The sequence below is a fragment of the Stigmatopora argus genome, chromosome 1 (assembly GCF_051989625.1).
Source record: "Stigmatopora argus isolate UIUO_Sarg chromosome 1, RoL_Sarg_1.0, whole genome shotgun sequence".
Taxonomy (NCBI): Eukaryota; Metazoa; Chordata; class Actinopteri; order Syngnathiformes; family Syngnathidae; genus Stigmatopora; species Stigmatopora argus.
Genome location: NC_135387.1, coordinates 14,455,020 through 14,473,729, shown reverse-complemented (window position 1 = coordinate 14,473,729; position 18,710 = coordinate 14,455,020). Strand labels below are relative to the sequence as shown.

At 40.5% G+C, this 18,710-nt stretch overlaps 2 protein-coding genes across 3 annotated transcripts; one reads left to right on the top strand and one right to left on the bottom strand.

Annotated features, from left to right (window-relative positions):
- Positions 1-1,087: 1,087 nt before the first annotated feature.
- On the bottom strand, positions 1,088-6,353 carry troap (trophinin associated protein). 2 transcript variants are annotated; one of them, XM_077595716.1, is made up of 13 exons: positions 6,057-6,353; positions 5,330-5,525; positions 4,943-5,250; positions 4,890-4,903; positions 4,210-4,328; positions 4,031-4,132; positions 3,239-3,278; positions 2,791-2,897; positions 2,493-2,615; positions 2,249-2,371; positions 2,098-2,137; positions 1,857-1,924; positions 1,088-1,485 (listed from the first exon to the last, which is right to left on the bottom strand). In XM_077595716.1, the coding sequence occupies exons 1-13, from the start codon at positions 6,116-6,118 to the stop codon at positions 1,378-1,380; spliced, it is 1,410 nt and encodes a 469-aa protein (XP_077451842.1). In that variant the 5' UTR covers positions 6,119-6,353; the 3' UTR covers positions 1,088-1,377. The 2 variants fall into 2 exon arrangements, with proteins under 2 accessions (XP_077451842.1, XP_077451834.1); XM_077595708.1 differs by having other exon boundaries at positions 4,890-5,250.
- A 653-nt stretch (positions 6,354-7,006) lies between these two features.
- LOC144074134 (differentially expressed in FDCP 6 homolog) lies at positions 7,007-17,434 on the top strand. The gene is made up of 11 exons (XM_077600350.1): positions 7,007-7,202; positions 9,416-9,556; positions 11,109-11,294; positions 12,909-13,136; positions 13,234-13,380; positions 13,877-13,985; positions 14,054-14,352; positions 14,463-14,629; positions 14,957-15,155; positions 15,342-15,432; positions 16,740-17,434. Exons 1-11 carry the CDS (start codon positions 7,107-7,109, stop codon positions 16,925-16,927), a joined length of 1,851 nt encoding a protein of 616 aa, XP_077456476.1. The 5' UTR covers positions 7,007-7,106; the 3' UTR covers positions 16,928-17,434.
- Positions 17,435-18,710: the final 1,276 nt, after the last annotated feature.

Sequence of the window (18,710 nt, the reverse complement as noted above, 5' to 3'; positions counted from 1 at the left end):
AGGAGGAACAACTTGGACACCAAGCTTCTGATAACCTTCTATAGAACCACTGTAGAGAGCATCCTGGCATACTGCATCACAGTGTGGTACGCTGGAAGCACGGTGGCAGACAAAAAGGCCATGCAGAAAGTGATTAACACTGCCCAGAGGATCGTCGGCTGCTCTCTGCCCTCACTGGAAGACATTGCCAGCCCTCGTTACCTCAGCAGAGCCAGGAACATCATAGGGGACCCATACCACCCTGGTCACAATCTGTTCCAGCTGCTGCCCTCTGGCAGACGCTATCGGTCCCACAAAGTACGGACAAATAGACTTAAGGACAGTTTTTCCCCCACATCCATCAGAACTCTAAATTTGCGGTAACACAACACACACTCCCTTCTGAGGTAATATGAAAAGATGTTTGGGTGGTGATCTGCCTCCTACTAGCTGAATGAAGGTAAGTGAAAGACAGTGAGAGGTAAGTGACCTGCTCAGCGGGTGACGCGAGGTATCCATAACAGCAGAATGCCAAATTACGAGTCCGTAACTATCACTTATTTAGGTCTTTTGCCAAGTAAACGCACCTTATGGAGAAGCACTACCAATTTCGTCATGCGCAGTTTCTGGGTGTGATGACAAGTAGGCTTTTGTTGTTGATGACGACAGGGTCTATGTCCGATTATTATTATTATTATTGACTCAACAATCAACATTAACATTCCTCCATAGCATCTGTGGCGGTGTTAAGATTTGCCCAACCGGTATGAAAAGTGCTGTGTTGCAAGTTTAAGGTAGCACCGCTCGTTGTTGTTCATGTTCAACGTTGGGTACTCACAATGGACTCTTCAAAGTGCAGCAAGGATGCCACCGGGTCTCTACAGCGGGCTTGCGAGTGTTGAGACACAGGAGCACCAGAGAGAGAACGAGAGATGTAGAAAGCAACCTCCTGGTCCAAACGTTGGTCCTCTACGTCAGTACGAAGCTTTGATAACATGGTAAGCGTGGTGTCAGTAACACAGGTTTTCTTTTCTGGAAAACAGAAGTCAGAACTCATTCATGTAACAGACCACGGTGAAATATGGCAGAGGACTAGCTATCGCTTTACCTCTGTGGAGCGCACGACCGGCTGGGTCAACACGACTTACAGGCTGGTCCACTTGTACCAGTTCGGATGGCTCCTTATCAGGTAGCACCCGATGGGCAGAATTCTCCTGCCTCTCAAACCGTAATTGTTTTTTGCCCGTGGAGAAAAATATAACAGACTCTCTGGGCGGCTGTGCTTCATAATTTCCATGCTCGTCTTCATCACCCGAGATAGTGGTTGTTTTTACTTTGTCTTTAATCTATTAGAGATAAGAAAGATTCAATTAAACAATAAAATGTTCCTTTGTGTTCCTAGTGTGGACTTCTTACAGGTGTGGCTTGAAGTTGAGGGTGCACTTCCTTTTCTTTGTTGGGGGTCTCTCCATCTTCCTGGTGAACAAATAATGTCTGGACAACTTTCTGCCACCACAAGAAAAAGAAAACGCCAGTAGTGGGTTAACTTCAATGCAGAACTGCAGAAGGGGCATTTATATTGTGCAAATCCCAAACAAATTCCTTTGTTCCTATCAAGACGTAAGGGTCACATCATCAAGCTTTCAGAGAGAGACTTCACTTTTTCCTCCTAACAACCTTGTTCTTCATTTAAATGTTCTCCTTGCAAAAGTATTTATTCTTAGTGCTTGCACTTTATTCCTAGACCTCACCCTACTTGAGATGTGACATGACTTTTCTGATTCCCTAATTAAAAATATTGTGGTCCAATCATGAATATAGTCTCCTTGTATTAAAGTTTTGTCATAATCCAAAAAAGCCCCACATATAATACACACCATTGCAGGACTGGGAGATGAAGGTTTCGGCAATGACTGGAAGTTCTTAGTCTTTTTGTGTGTTGAACCTGAAGGGGGGGACTCACAAAAATCTTACTCACAGAAGTACATCATGAAAACTGAGGGTCTTTACACACCTACTTGTAGAAAAAAAAGCAGTACTTCTAATTGGAACTGTAAGTAGTAACTATTATTTATACTAACAATTGTTCAGGCAAGAAGTATGCATATAGTATCTTACCTGCTACAGACAGATTCTTTTTAACTGGAACTCTCTGTGGCTGCATTGGAGAATAAAACAAAACCTCTTTTTAACAAAAATAAATAAGAAGCTCATTGATTGGAAAAAATCCACTGAATTAACAGCAATGGAAATAGAAGTGTATTCATACTGTGTCAAGATAAGCCTCTCTGGCCACTGAATCTCGAGGGGTGGCACGCATCGGGCCTGCAGTCCACGTTTTCTGTCTGGACGCAGATTTTTGATGACTCTTTGTAACAGAAACTCTTTGGGGCTGCAGATATAAAGGATGACAGGTTTACTTCAAAACATGAAACTGTACATGCTCATTGCACATCTTATTGAAAAAAAAATGTACAGAATTAACTGCAATGGAAATAGAAGTGTATTCATACTGTGTCAAGATAAGCCTCTCTGGCCACTGGATCTCGAGGGGTGGCACGCATCGGGCCTGCAGCCCACATTTTCTGTCTGGACGCAGCTTTTTCATGACTCTTTGCAACAGACATTCTTTGGGGCTGCAGAAATCAAGGATGACAGGTTTACTTCAAAACATGAAACTGTACAGGCTCATGCACTTCTATTACAATTATAGTTAAATAATACCACCAACAACAAAAATAAAGAACAAATTGGAAATCTTTATCCATTGTGTTACTAATAATAAGACTCGCCCAGACCCTGCATACTCACAAACATGGAATAACTTTGGGAGCTGGATTGGCTGGAGACGTGCACGCCCTCATTACGCAGGATACTTAGCAAAGAGGCAGAATCTGGCTGAAAGTGCACAGCTTTATCTGAAAAACATCACAAAGTTAAATGTCACTCGATTATCATTTCCATTAACGATCCATTTGCAGGACTATGGAGCACTAAAATCCATACGGGTATGACTTATCGGTACTTTTAGCATTACCGATCTCAGCAGGCTTTAGTACAAGTGTGGCATCTGTCTCTTGAGCCATGGAATATGGCCAAATTGACATTATACTGTAGGCATGTGAGGCTTTGTAGCATGATTTGTGTTCATACTGCAAGAATTTCTGAAGGTTGAAAGTTGTTTTAGAGTGAAAGCCCAAAGTTCCAATAAACCTTTCTCAAATAGATGGACAACATACAGTATTTTAAAATATCTTACCTGTCACTGTCAGATTCTTCTTAATTGGAACTCTTTGTGGCTGCATGGAAAAATGTCAGAAAATACAAATGAAAATTATTGGCAATAGTTGTACATTGTACAACCTTTGCAGGAACCAAACAATTACCCCACCATGCTTGTTTTTGGAATGTGGGAGGACAATGACAGAAATTAGTAAATGGGGACAATGTGCAAAGGCACCAGCAGAACATGGAAATACCATACAGGATCTTTCTTGTGTGGTAGTCGGATTTGAACTCACAGCTTTTTAACATGTTAGGCCAATGCGGCAACCTAGCCACATTTACACATGGGTTTTGTGAGTTTCACATGTTTTATTTTCTTTGCAATATACAAGCCTTTGGTCTTGCACACTGTATATCCAAAAAATATATGAGGAACGTTGTCACATGCTCTTAAGAGAATCTCTTACCAAAGTTTCTGTTAGAACCACCGTTCGATTCTTGACCAGTTTTCTTTTTGTTGTAGACAGATTAAAAAACTATGCCCCCCTCCCCCCAAAAATACCCAACATTTTCTCCACTTCTTTGCTATCTCCACTGTTCCACAGTTCAAAAATGCCAAAGCTTATCAACAAGTAAATAATGCCTTAGAAATGATTTTTTTTGTACACCATTCCAAACTGAACACTTTGAACAATGCAATCTTTTAATATTGTAAAAGTTCGATGGGAAAAGTTTTTAAATAATTTATGTTGGTCTTATTTTCTTTAAACATCACAGAAAACTGAACAGGAAGTGAATAGAATTTTCATCTGCTGTAAAGACATACCGTCTGTGGAAAAGTGCCTTTTCCTGTAGAGTTTTGAAGTGAGGTATGAATATGGCATTCAGTCTTGGGAGCAGCTTTTTGACTCTTTGATCCAGATTGCGGCTGAAGAAGCAACATACATTATAATACAGGGAGGGCTAGATACAACTAGAGTAACATCAATAGCAATAACAACTTACAAACATGCCACGAGATTGTGAGTTTGGAGTTGGAAATGGCTGGCAGGAGACACGCGCGCCTTTGTTACCCAGGATACTTGGCAAAGCAGCATTAATGGGCCGGAATCTTTCAGCTTCATCTGAAACACATTTTCTTTATGCAACTGAACCTATCAGTGAAGGAATACAAACATTTTAAACATTGGGCTTTACATTCCAATCAAGCCAAGGTTCATAAACTAAAATTATTATGAAACTGTATTTCATTTAAATCATAAACAAAATACATTTATCATTGAGCATTTTCTTCAAAAACAAATTATACACTGAATACCTGATGTAACCTCCTATGACCTGGCATCCACATGTGTGGACATCACATTTTTGGTTGTCAAGACTACAGTGTTATATTTTGGACTACGAGGGCCTGGCGTCCACTTATGACGTGGATATAATTTTTCTCAGAAACTACATCATGTAAAAAGATAATTATTTGTTTTTACACTTATTTGAAGCATAATTATAGCCTAAATATCAAAGAGAAAATAAAAATGCATGCCTTGCAAAAGTTTAGTTATTAGGAGGTTAAATCTGAGAAATATATCATTTACAAACCAAACAGCACCTTGCCGAAGTTAGGACGTGCTCAACACTGTCAAACACATCCACGAGTAGCATGCTAATTTGTGCAGTGATCTTACCATATGGGCCGCTTGAGAGCTTGTCTTGCACGTTTTTATTTGGGCAGGAACTTTCAGTCGGATCTTTGAGACTGAGATGGGTCAGGCCATCCAAACAGGCAGAGGAAGACGAGGAGAAGGCATCCCTATGCTGTGTAACATTTTTAGGGTCAGAATTCCCTGAAAGTGTCCCATGAGACCTACATTTATCCTTAGCTGTCACCGCCAGACATTTAGGGGGTTTACTATTTGGAGGCCGGGTAAAATGAGCACCACTTTTGGGCTGTGGTACAACCTGGGATTTCAAACCCTTGAGTTTTTGTGTGTAAGACTTGTTGAAAGGCACAGGCCTGGTGTACGACTTTCTCTTCTTGGCTTTCCCCTGCAGTTAAGAGATAGTACATTATCTAAAAAGAAAAGTTAAATGTACACTGCTGAAATGATGGGAATGACAAACTCACAGGCAAGAGATTCTCTTCCCACTGAGAAGCATGAAAAGTTTGTTTAGACTTGACAAGCACTGGAAGTCTACTTTGCCGCAGGGGCGGCTGCTTTTCAGGATCTTGGTTCTCAGAATTGTGGCTAGAGTGGGACTGCGTGTGCACAAGTTTTGAGTTTCGGGGATCCTGTGGCATCCGGTTGTTGTCGTTTTTAACCCTGGGCAGAAAGACCATTACGAGAAACTGTTATGTTTCAAACCAGGGAGTGAATGAGACAAACTTAACAACATTGCACACTTAGAAAGACAAGCCATTCATAGATTAGTATCAGGAACAAAAAATTATAACCATAATGAGTCCGTGAATTATTGAATGAACAGATAAGGTTTCGTTGTGACAGTTTGGTGGAAATGATGATTCAAATAATGAATTCCCGTTGACCAGGGAAACAGGCAGCTTGAAGATTAATTTTGAAGAAGCAGATCAATGACAGCGCATTAAAAATGTCAAATTGACTCAGTGGTCGCATGAAAACGAATTATCATTTTGCTTTTTGATGCACAGTCGATTAGAAAGGAAACAAGATAAGCCGTCTTCGCAATGATATAAGTATTTGCCGAATATTTTTTTAAGTGGTACTTGTTCAAGAGGTTTGGGAAACACTGCCTTCAACATGCAAGTAAAAGTAATACGTATATTTGAAGTTAAACGTCGAGGTAATTTTTCTACCTCCAAATTGGTCTCTTACCTCCGAATGTAATCGCGGATTTCATTCTGTCCTTGAGCACGAAGAACCGGAGATCCATCCATTTTTATCAATGTTGTGAAAAGCAAGAGACAGGACAGGAAAACAATTTATGAGAACAACCCGTTTTAGTGCGGGTGTGTGAGTTAGTCAAAGTGGTGTTACAACAACAAATTAAGAAACAAAAGAAAGTTGTTTTTTTTAAAAAAAGCATAAGCGGTCGTTAGACTGCTATTCCTAGCAGCAAAACGATGGGGATTTTAAACTTTCAGCTGCGACTGCGCATTCACTCTTCACTGTGTCAACTTCCTGGATTCACAACCGTTTGGAAGTTACCGCACTTTTCTATTGGCTGAAATTGTAACCTATTAGCCAATCGTCACACGTGCCATTTGGCTGCATCTTTTTGCGGGGCCCAATGAGCGACTGAGTTGCATAAACAACACTAAACAATGTCGCAAGTTATTTAAAAATGGTCCGTTCAGAATCTATAAACTATGTAGTATATAACTAAATGTTTAATCCATAATTTTCAACAATTCCGTGCGCCTACAAATTAATGAGAACAGTTTTGAGATAGCCCCTTCTAACTACACCAATGCAAAATCTATAAGCACATGAACAGTTAATGATGAACTGCAGATTTATATTTACTTCATAGATGAATTTATCTGGCATGTAAAATCACGACTGAACGTTTTTGCTATATCAGAAACTGAGAATAAACCGTTCTTATCCCAACATCAATATGTAACCTTACAAAATGTCACTTATGTTTATAAGTGAGACACGGCAAAACGCTTTTGGCACTGTATTATAGGTATATACAACTCAAGCCGTTTGGGTGTAAAATCTCCCTCAAGGACCAACTTTGTCCAGCAGATGTCGCTGCCGGCACGAGGTAGCGCATCCTGCTGCGACGGCTTGACCGCAGCGCTACACAGAGCGTGCACGCGAGTGTTCGCCTGAGCGTGTGCTTGTCACCAGAGGCAGAGGAAGGAAGAAGACCGTCCACGGACCACAGATAGAGGAAATCGTGACGCTTGTGCAGTCATGGACCTGCGCTCTGAGCTCCTGAAGTCAATCTGGTATGGCTTCACGGCATTGGATCTGGAGAGGAGTGGAAAGGTCTCCAAGTCTCAGCTGAAGGTGAGTGTTTAGCTGTTAGTATACCCCTAAAATTCATTTTTTTTCCTCATTTAAAAAAAGTACAAAACTGCCCTTTACTTCCTCCTTCAAACTCACACCACCAATTTAAATAAGGCATGCTCCCAACTAGTTTCAACCATCGCCGCCATATTAACAAATCAGCTGCCATTGACAGCGATAGACGTCCAATCATTTTTACAGACTCCCAGTCAACTTGGATTGGACGTCTAGCGCTGTCAATGGCAGCTAATGTGTTCAGCGTCACTCGGACAGTTACATTATTCGAAGGCATTTGAGGTTTCTTTGACACTGGGCCCGATCAGAGCATGTTGAATTGAATGTGAACAACACAAACCCTCCTGTGTGTGCGTGTATGTGTTGCACCAATTCAACATGTCACATATGCATATGTGTGTGTCAAAAGAACATTGTTAGAGTGAGAGCTTAGACAACGCTCTGCCGTGTTGGTCATTGTTGTCTCTGTGTTCAATGCAGCCTCTGTGCATTGGCTTGACCTCATGGTGATTATGTCACTACAGCTCACACTTCATTCCAGCCACCTCCATGCTTTTCAACCCCATGACAAGGCTTATCCCCCACATGCATTCAGCCAATGAGCACCAGGGTACAGTGCATGTTTTGCTCACAAAAGCAGTACACCCAGTTTTTGCAAAAGGCAATGTGGGCCAATACCCAGGGCCGATCTATTTGGGGTGCATGAGAATCTTGCCTCCATAGTTTACCCAATTTTATTATCAACTGTTTAGATTATTTTCCCTCATTTCTACGTCCAGTTAGTGGTGTAGAGTGCCTGCTGTGTCACTGCAAATGATGAAACAAAAAAAAACGTTCTTACGGTAAAAAAAACTTTGTATTTGATGATTTTGCAAGTTATAGGTTCATTCCAATCATCCAGAACACAATTTAATGCCATGTGTAATAAGGTGAAAGTAATTGGAAACATTTGGTACAGTCTGAATTCAGATAGTTAATGTTTTTTTTTTTTTTTTTTTAATTTATTCTATATATGTATTCTGTTTTTGTGCTTTGGAATTTGTGCAATTTAAATTGGTGCTGAAATGTTGGGACATTTGCATTGTATTGGGTCAGAATTATTAACATGATATTGTATGAAAGAAGGCCCTGGTTTGTATTCAAGAGTAGATTTCATAAACATAAATAATACAGTGTATTCCGCCTCTGCATGGCCTCAGTAGCAAGAGATGTTTTTTCTCGAGTGAAGACTTAAGACAGGATGTGGTTGGGGTGTTTGAATCTTTCGTTAGAAGTATGTCTCACTATACATTAGGGAGAACATTGACACTCATGGTAAAAATATGCTGCAATTACTGTAACAATAAGGTGGCCTGGTGGAGCGAGTGGTTAGAGCGTCGGCCTCACAGCTCTGGGGTCATGGGTTTAAATCCAGGTCACGTCCATCTGTGTGGAGTTTGCATGTTCTCCCCGGGTTTGCGTGGGTTTCCTCCGGCTACTCCGGTTTCCTCACACATCCCAAAAACATGCAAGGTAGGCTGATTGGACAGTCTAAATTGGCCCTAGGTATGGGTGCGAGCATGTATGGTTGTGCCCTGCGATCGGCTGGCCACCGATTCAGGGTGTCCCCCGCCTCTTGCCCGGAGTCAGCTGGGATAGGTTCCAGCACCCCGCACGACCCTAGTAAGGATAAAGCGATTCAGAAAATGACAATGAGATAAGACTGTAACAATAGGTAGACTATCACCTGTTAAAAGTACGTAGAACAAAATCCTATTTTTCCCTGAGAGAAAATAACAGCTGATATTCAGCACCAGTAAAATGACATCTGTAGAATTATATTACAAATTGAGTAAATTGTTTCCCCCTACTGCGATTGCCTGGCCACAAATTCAGGGTATCCCACATCTAGTGCCTATATAGTTGGGTGGCAAAGGCTAAAGCACCCCCCGCGACCCTTGTGAGGATACGGAGCATGGAAAAGGAATGGATGTTTCTCTGATACTTTTCTTTTGCTTGTCATATCATTACCACTTTGTCGTATATTATTTCGGAGGAGTTGGCGCACTTAGAATGAAAAAGTCAATTCACATTTTGTGCTCATATGGTATGCATATTTTGGTGTTTAAATTTTTTACTTGACTGCACTTTGCTGATATGCAAATGTATTTGTATCTTTAGCTACTTTTTTAAAAGACACCAAACATGTGTATTTGCAGGTATTGTCTCACAACCTCTGCACAGTGTTGTGCATTCCACATGACCCAGTTGCTTTAGAGGAGCATTTCCGGGATGATGACGACGGCCCAGTCTCCAGTCAGGGTTACATGCCCTACCTCAACAAATACATCCTGGATAAGGTGATTTCATTACAACTATACTGTACGTCAGTGGCGGTCCGTCAATTTTCTAGTGACGCCTTCAGCTATCGGAATCAATCTAACCCTCAAAAACTATTTTATGGCTATAAAACCTCTACTGCATCTACAGCTGCGACACATAAAAAAAATCATCAATAATAACCTCATACAATTGAAATATTATTTAGGAATATAGCCATATTTTACTCATCAAAAATGCCTTTTAACTGTACACATTATCCATCCTCCTTTCTTTCCTCCTCCTTTTCTATCGCCATCGAAGCTAATGCTGAAAGTCGAGCCTGTCCTGTCGTATTTCTGGCATACGTTTTTATTCGATTTAGTGCTGAAAATGTTCGTTCCCGGTTGTGACAGGCTTGCTTGCTTTGGAGTTGTCTGACCTTTCTTAATGATGTCAAGCTTTTTTTTCTTGAAAAGTCCGTCTTGAAAATGTCTTTGACAGTAAATCTGCAAACAAATCCATTTCTTCTCCTCATTCAGCCATTGCGGGTTGACAAAACCGCTATTAAATCAACACAACAATATATTTGCTTGTGCAGCTCGCTCCAGATACAGTTTGGTAGCTCTGGCTAGTCCACTCTATCACTAGCCAATCATAGTTGGTGAAAGCGATGACGTATCCCTACACCTGCGAGAAGGCAATGACGTACGTAACCCTACGCCTGCGAGAAGGCCTTGGTGTCACCAAATTGAATTCTGATTGGTTAAAGCAACAGTCTTATCAACGCTTGTTTAATGCAGCAGAGCCTGCAGAACTGATTGTGAAGGCCTTGGGGCAGATTTCCGACCCTGGCAACAAATAATGGCTGAAATGTGATTGGTTAAATGCTTCAATATGAAAACACACATCTGGAAGCAGTGCAACCAGGGGGAGAGCAATGAAAGGAATCTAACAGACAATTTGGAATTATTTAATAAGTATTGATGGACAAAATATAATATATGATTCAGATATTTCTTAGGCCAGCAGAGAAGGCCTTGAAGGCCCTGACGGCACACCACTGCTGTACGTACATTTTATAGGTGGGATCCCCAATATGGGGGTGGTTAATGCATCGGCCTCACATTTCTGAACTCGAGGGTTCAATCCCTGACCTTCCCTACGTGGAGTTTGGCCTGCTTGAAAAAAAAACTAGTTTACCAGGGATAGGTATTACACAGTAGGTAAATGAGTAAGTAAGTAAGTAGGTATCTGTAATTAAGTAAGTTACATTTAAACTTTATTTATATACTCAGACACTGTATGTGCGGTATCTTGTATTTACCAGAACCCCTTGAGGTTGTATGTTACATTTTTTTTTTTAATTTGAGACAAAAACAGGTGCAAAAAACACTACTTTGTACTACACATAACACGGTTCATATGCATACAATGGTACTAATTTGACCTAATTGAATGAGATTTTCTGAAATGAAAGTTGTGTTTTGGCAGCAAATCATTCGACTATTATCTTGCTTGACACTAGTAACTCTAGTCACAGCAGTAACTCCATCGCATATATTTTGGTGATGGCAGTATGTATTTTTGTAGGTAGTTGAAGGTTCATTCAACAAGGAAGATGTGGATGAGCTGTGTTGGACCCTTACGGCCAAGAAAAACTACAAGCCTAAGAGGGATTCAACCACCGTTTTGGCTGAGCAGGATGCATTTCGGCTTTGGTGCCTTTTTAACTTTCTGTCGGAGGACAAGTACCCTTTGGTGATGGTCCCTGATGAGGTTGGTCTAACACCGAATGGAAAACTTATAAGAACCTAATGAGATTTGCATATTTTTCAACATATATTCCATCAAACACACTACAAAAACAAGATATTTAAATTTAAAACTGATGAACTTCATTGATTTTTTTGGGGTGTGAGAGTGAATGGTTGTCCGTCTCCTCGTGCCCTGCCATTGGCTAGCCACCGATTCAGGGTGTCCCCCGCCTCTGGCCCGAAGTCAGCAGGGATAGGCTCCAGCACCCCCCGCGACCCTAATGAGGATAAGGCGGTTCAGAAAATGAATTAATGAATTTCTGCAACATGTATCAACGTTTACCATTTGGTTCCTTTAAACAACAGTATTTTGAGAAATGAGGGCATGAAGTGTTGAAGCGTTGTACATGAAATTCTTGCTTGTCGTACAATTTTTCGTTGCTCAACAATGAGCACTTATTTCCATGACAGTTTTAACTCTGGAATTAATGACATAACATTTCTCAATGGGTGAATTTCCCTTGAAAGAGTTGATAAAAAAATATTAGTTCAACCAGTGTCACAAAAAAGTCATGCTCTAACATTTATTTGATTGTTGCTATTGTTAAATCTCACTTTTCAGTTATTTTATCTCATTTATGGGTGATTGCATAATTTAGTCACAAGATGTATTTCTTATCCATAATCACTCCACTAGCCAATGAATCACTCATTTTCCATAAATGCCAGTAACTGGGTCAGAAAATGAATGCCGTTCTTTGAAAAAAAAATCGGTTGTTGGCTGAGAAAAAAATGTAACTGTGTGGTTGTTCAGGATTACATTGCTGTCTTGTTCATTTCAATGACAAGGCTGCAATGTGTAGTAAAACAAACATGTCCAAAAACAATTACAAACTCCAAGTGCAGACTGACTGAAATCTTGTTCCTTGTATACTGCAACATACAGCTTCTTTTTATGCTGCCATTCGGGCTGCTGTCTCACTTTCAAACTCGTGTTTTGGTTTCCTGTAATTTATTTGTCACTGACGCTTCAAAGAAGAATGCTTACATTTAGTGAGCAGATTAGATTTTTTTTCCATGTTGAGCACCATGTAACACTATCCACCTCATGCTTTCCCAACTGCTCTGTGTGTTAAGAAATTGGCATGCTTTTAATAGAACCTTGCTTTGTTTAAAGGGACGAATAACAACTATATCATGTGCATCCCAGAAGAAAAAATATCTTAATAAAATGAAAAAAAAATAAAGAATTATTTTTTTCTGTAGATTAACATAAAATAAGAGACAATATAGTCGCTCTTAGCACAAACTCAGATTTGATCAATGCTGGTACCATTTTAGCCATTCAAAGGTTAGCATGTCAACATTAATATTATCAGTGCATATGTGCATAGGTATAACAGGTGTCACAAAATGGCTTGTAACTGGTGACATTTTTTTATTTAAACATTATTTTCTACATTATCATAGGCCTAAAAAATTCATCCTTTGCATAAATACATTGATAAACCATCTTTACTAGGTGCTGTCTGTGCCATTATTCACAATAAAAAAACATTGGAGGATGAAGAACTTAAGCATGTTTATATAGTCACGGGCGTAATATCTCTATACTGTGTATGCCTCCCCACAAAAGGTGGAATACCTCCTCAAGAAGATATGCGCAGCAATGAGCGTCGAGCAAAATTGTGTTGAACTGGAGGACTTACGCTCACAAGATGCAGTGCAGCAGAAAGGTCTCACTGTTTGGGTTTTCTTGGAGATGATGGACGCAGGAAAGTTGGCCGTAGGCATTAATAGGAGTGTCATTGGTATGGCTATAGAGGAAGTATACAGGGAGATTGTTGGTGATGTCCTCAAAGAGGTAGGTAGAGCCACGCGTATGCTTGCTGATGTGGCTCTGCTTTGTGTTATGACAATACTTGTGTGGGTTTTTTTGCAATGGGGGGTTCGGTTTGCAGGGATATTTGTGGAAGAAAGGCCAACTCAGGAGAAATTGGAAAGAGCGTTGGTTTACTCTGAAGCCAGGCACCTTGTTTTATTACACCGGGGAGGATCGCAAGGAGTGCCAGGGCAGCATTGCTTTGGATGGCAACTGCTGTGTCGAGGTAAAAAAAAAAATACTACTCCATCCATGTTTGTTGACAGCATTTTTCACGGGATGGGTATGTGATTTTAGGGTGGCATAGCAAAACTTTGATTTATTGTGTTACATTTAAAGTTATTGAAGATATCACTTGCAAAGACTAATAACAGTGCAGTTAACCTTTTGAGATCCACAACAATTATGGTTTGTTGCGTAGTCTATAATAAATAGAAGAAATAATGTGTCAATTTATTCTTGACAAAACAACTACTGGGGAAAAACAACTAGTAACTTATGCTGGTAAATTGAAGTATAGGAACAGTATGTAATGTAATCTAATGAGAAAATTGTTATTGTTACTACTGTAATTACTGGCACCAATTCAGGGTGGAGTCAGGTGGGATAGGCTCCGGCACCCTCCGTGACCCTTGTGAGAATAAACATTATAAGCGTCATAGAAAATGAATGAATGAGATTGGATTAGCATGCCGTCATTTTTTGTATGGTCTTGTTTCAAGGTGCTGCCAGACCGAGATGGTAAAAGGTGCATGTTTTGTCTAAAAACGCTGTCTAAATCTTACGAGATGAGCTCGTCGGACACCAAACAAAGACAAGAATGGACAACAGGTGAGAGGAAAGTTAACTCCAAAGACCCTCTTTCATCACACGGACGCTCATTTGTCATCCGCCGACAGCCATTCAGACAGCCATAAGGCTGCACGTAGAAGGGAAGACGTCCCTACACAAGGACTTGAAGCTGAAGCGGCAGGAGCAGCGTGAGCAGCGTGAAAAGAGGCAGGGGGCCAAAGAGGAGGAGCTGCAGAGGTGGCGGGATCTCCAAGAAGAACAGGAGCGTAAGATGGCGGACCTGGAACTCTTGAGAGAAGCGCAGAAACAGGCCCAAGTTCTCCTGGAGCAGGATGAAGAGAGGAGGCGACAACAACATGAGCAACTTCAGCAGACCTTGGAGGTCCAGCTGCGGGAGGCGGAGGAGGTCAGCGTAGCTTTGAGTGACACGAGGTTTGCAAAACGGCTGCCTTTCATTGACTTCCTTCCTGCTCTTTGCCTGCCTGTGTGTGTTGGGGGTTGGGGGGTGGTATCAAGGTACGAATCAGCATGCAGGCAGAGATGGCTCTGAAAGAGGAGGAAGCAGAAAGGCACAGGAAGAGGATCCGAGAGCTGGAGGAGTTGCAGAAGCGACTGGAGGAGGCGCTTCAGCAGGAGATTCGAGCCAGGCTTGATGAGGAGACCTTCCGTTACGCTCAAGCAGGGTAACGTTTCCTTTCCTATGGTGGACTAGAAGTGCTAAAATGAATTGAATCAATACATAGTTCAAGTATTTTAAATAATAGTCATCTTTGTGATGTGTAGCCGAGGAGCACACATTGCAAAGTAAAAAAAAAGTTCAAGTGGTGATGTCTTCCAGAGGATGTTGCCATCATTTGCAAATTTTGTGATGTTTCCACTCTGGCTCAATCGTGCATCAAAATTCAGACGTCACTAAACTGAACTTTCTCTCCTTCCACTAGTTGTCATTTGTCTCAACCATTCATTCTATGGGGCTTGACTTTTTGGCGGGTGATGTGGGCTGGTTGCAGGTTACTTGCTGAGGAAGAGGAGAAAATGAAGGCGCTAATGAACCTCCAGGAGGAACAGGAAGAGTATATACTGAAGACGCAGCGGGAGAAGGAGGAGCTACAGCAGGAGATGGAAACCAAGTCCCGGGAATTGGACGAGGCTCAGAGGCAGCTGGAAGAGGTCCGAGCCAATCGGCACAGAGTTGACCAGGATGTGGTGGTAAGAAACAAAAGGACACACGTGATATTTTATTGTGTGCTTCGGCGTATTGAGCGAACACTTTCTTAATTCTGCTCTTCTTGACACTTGAGAACAAAAACACACGCTTGAGTTTAATTGGACTTCAATATTGATCTTGATGAACTTGAAGGTTTGAAATGTTGACTGCTCTGTTTTTAAATGTAGGCAGCTCAGAAGAAGCTGCGCCAAGCAAGCACCAACGTCAAACACTGGAATGTTCAGATGAACAGACTGATGCGACCCATTGGACCTGGCGGTGAGTTGCACGCATTGCTGACATTGCAGATGAACAGTGAATATGGAACAAAATATAGATTTGTGTTGTATGTGCATTCAATGCAAAAATTAGAAGGAATTGCTTTGATATTTTTTTTAATCACTGAATATAATGCATGTTAACTGGATCAACCACAAGTACAGTGGTACCTCGTCATACGACCGCTCATCATACAATATTCTCGTCTTACGACGGAAATTTCGATCGAATAATTCGCCCGTGATGCGGTCAAAATTTCGTGATGCCACCAAGCCAGGTGGCCATGGCACTGTCTTTTTTGCATCTCTTTCGTGTATAAAATATGTCTATGAGCACTGGGCGGACTTTGCATTTCCACACCCGTTTTTCCCCCCACTTTGGTCTACATTTATATACCAGGTAAACAACAATGGATCGGCAGAGTTTTTCAAAGAAAAGATCTGGAATATACACTCGGTAATCAGACACGGGGAAGCGGCAAGTCCCAAACAACTCTTGTTTTGTTCGTTTACGAGTGCTGTGGATAAAGTCCCCCCCCCGAACACCTACCCCCGCCTCCGTGTGTATGTTGCTGTCTATATCCCCGGCGAAATGCGTCTAATTTTACTTCTATTAAACACATTTTATTACTATTAAACCACTCGTTATTTATTACTTTGTCAATATATGGCAAATTAGAAGAAATAAAACATGTTTTACATGAGTGCGTCGTTGCCGTGGATAAAGTCCCCCCAAAACCTCCCCCGCATCCGTGTGTGCCGTTGCTTTCCCCTCCGCGAAATGCGTCTAATTTTACTTCTATTAAACACATTTATTACTATTAAACCACTCGTTATTTATTACTTTGTCAATACATGGCGAATTAGAAGAAATAAAACATGTTTTACACGAGTGCGTCGTTGCCGTGGATAAAGTCCCCCCCAACAACTCCCCCCGCCTCCATGTGTGTCGTTGCTTTCCCCTCCGCGAAATGCGTCTAATTTTACTTCTATTAAACACATTGTATTACTATTAAACCACTCGTTATTTATTAATTTGTCAATATATGGCGAATTAGAAGAAATACAACATTTTTTCCAATACAATATCCTGCTTTTGGTGTTTTTTCAGAGGGTTGGAACGAATTAATTTGTTTTCCATTCATTTCAATGGGAAACGTCCGCTCGAGTTACGAGAATCTCGTCATACGATATCAGTCTCGGAACGGATTATGATCGTATGTCGAGGTACCACTGTACTGGCATTTTTTTCCCTGAAAAACATGTTTTAATGCAACTGTTTCTGTTCTATGAATGCATTGTGTCCAGACAAAAGACCTTTGTCAAGAAGCTCGATGCCATCCTTCCAAATTCCGACCCAAAGAGATCCTGGACTGCATCTCAAAAGAATATCGGGATCTGAGGAAGAAAACGAGGAATGTAAAGAAAATCTGGACGATGACCATGGGCGCGATACAGATTCACACACTTCTAATGGAGACCTGAACTTCCCCTAAAACGATGAGTCATAGATGGTTCATGTCTACCCAATCATTTTTTTTGACTGGAGGAGTGGGAATTTAAAACTATGCGGCAGTATGTGAGTGTTCATCAGATGTTAAATACAGAATAATGAACTCTGAACGAAACAACTTTTTTTGTTTTGTTTCAGTTTTGTTGATGTTTCAATGATACATTGCATCTGCATTATTATCCACTGAGCTCTGAATATTACATACAACATACAAATTAGTTGTTTGTTTCAAACAAGATGATTTTAATATCAGGCAATATGCAATACACTTGACAAAATGATGAGGAAGAAACAAACCTTAAATGAGATCACAAGGACTGACTATATCCTCATTGGCTGTTTTTTCAGTCTGTGAAGATAGATCATATTTCAAGCGACATAACAGTAATGATAGCAGCTAAATGTGTGAATAAGAAAGTGCATAAAGAAACAAAAGATTGATGATGGCGACCAGTGTACATAAAGTAATACATTTCCAAGTTTAGAGTTATTCTTGTTGGTACATAACATGACTAATAACTCATCAATCCTTGCAGCCAACTATGTACTATATTGCAAGGTAAAAATTGCAATAGCCCACAATTCCATCAAAAAATGGAAATTAAATATAGAAAAATAAAACTGTGAAAATTGACACAACACCAGTTTTACTGGTTTAGTCACAGGAACCCCAGTAAGAAGGGAAGTCACTTTTTTTTGCAGCCTGCGCACGTCATTATCAAATGATGGTTCGAAGGATTGGCTTTTAAAACTGGCCCGTTCATTGCTGTTTTTAGTTTTAATACTCTTCATTTGTTCACTTGTTTTTAAAAAAAATGTATTTAGGACCACAATGTATCTGTTGTGGGCTCAAATGTGTATTCTCAGAGTACAACGAGAATAAATGCAAAATAAAGGATTTTCTAAAGTACTAATTAATGTGTTAACACTAAGATTTTTGAATGAGCCTGGGAGCATCTGACATATTTTTTTACTAGAATAAAATGTAATAGCACATTCACTCAGTGGATAGCAGAGGCGTGCTCACTGTCAGTGTTGTTCATTTTAACAAGGGTACAATTTTATGTAAAAGTGTACTTGGAATTTTAAAAAAATATACGAGTTAAAGTGGCATCACAGAGTTCGGGGGTCACCAAATCTTTGAATTATTTATTCTTTTGAAGAGAAAATTGATGAGAAGCACTGGGTTAAAGTAAGAGTGAAATACTGTCACACATTTCTATTCAGAATAAGAATAAAGTTATACACTATAATTTCTAGTAGGTACTTTCAAAATGCATTAGTTTGAAGAGGCGAGTATTTGGTGTCATTGTTCAAGGTTACGCCACTGACGGCGCATTTGGGTTCCAAAATTTGAAAATAATCTCCCAACAATGCTGTGTTGGAGAGTATGTTCCTTGTCAGATTTTTCATTCTTTCATGAATATCATCCAATCAACACATTTTAGAATAATCTGTCATTTAATACATTGAATCTTAATATCTTGTCTTGGGTTTAACTAATAACTATTAAGTCTGACACATTGCTGGCAAATAGAGGTTGTGAACTCTCCAGATGTGCCGAGTCAGCTACTGCCTACAGAGTACTCTGCACACTGCAGTATTTTACTGACTTTAGTAGTAATATATTATATTATATATTATATATTCAAGCCTGGTGGCTTGGTTAGCACGTCGGCCTCACAGCTCTAGGGTCCTGGGTTCAAATCCAGGTCAGTCCCCCTGTGTGGAGTTTGCATACCTGTCAACCTCTGCCGATAACTGCC

Excerpts from the sequence above, each read along its gene's own strand:
- troap (XM_077595708.1), bottom strand. The coding sequence starts at position 6,118 with ATGGATGGATCTCCGGTTCTTCGTGCTCAAGGACAGAATGAAATCCGC. Across the intron at positions 5,526-6,056 it reads ATCCGCGATTACATTCGGAG|GGTTAAAAACGACAACAACC; the intron begins GTAAGAGACCAA and ends CTTTCTGCCCAG. Across the intron at positions 5,251-5,329 it reads GGGAAGAGAATCTCTTGCCT|GGGAAAGCCAAGAAGAGAAA; the intron begins GTGAGTTTGTCA and ends TCTTAACTGCAG.
- LOC144074134 (XM_077600350.1), top strand. The coding sequence starts at position 7,107 with ATGGACCTGCGCTCTGAGCTCCTGAAGTCAATCTGGTATGGCTTCACG. Across the intron at positions 13,381-13,876 it reads ATGGCAACTGCTGTGTCGAG|GTGCTGCCAGACCGAGATGG; the intron begins GTAAAAAAAAAA and ends TCTTGTTTCAAG. Across the intron at positions 14,353-14,462 it reads AGCTGCGGGAGGCGGAGGAG|GTACGAATCAGCATGCAGGC; the intron begins GTCAGCGTAGCT and ends GGTGGTATCAAG.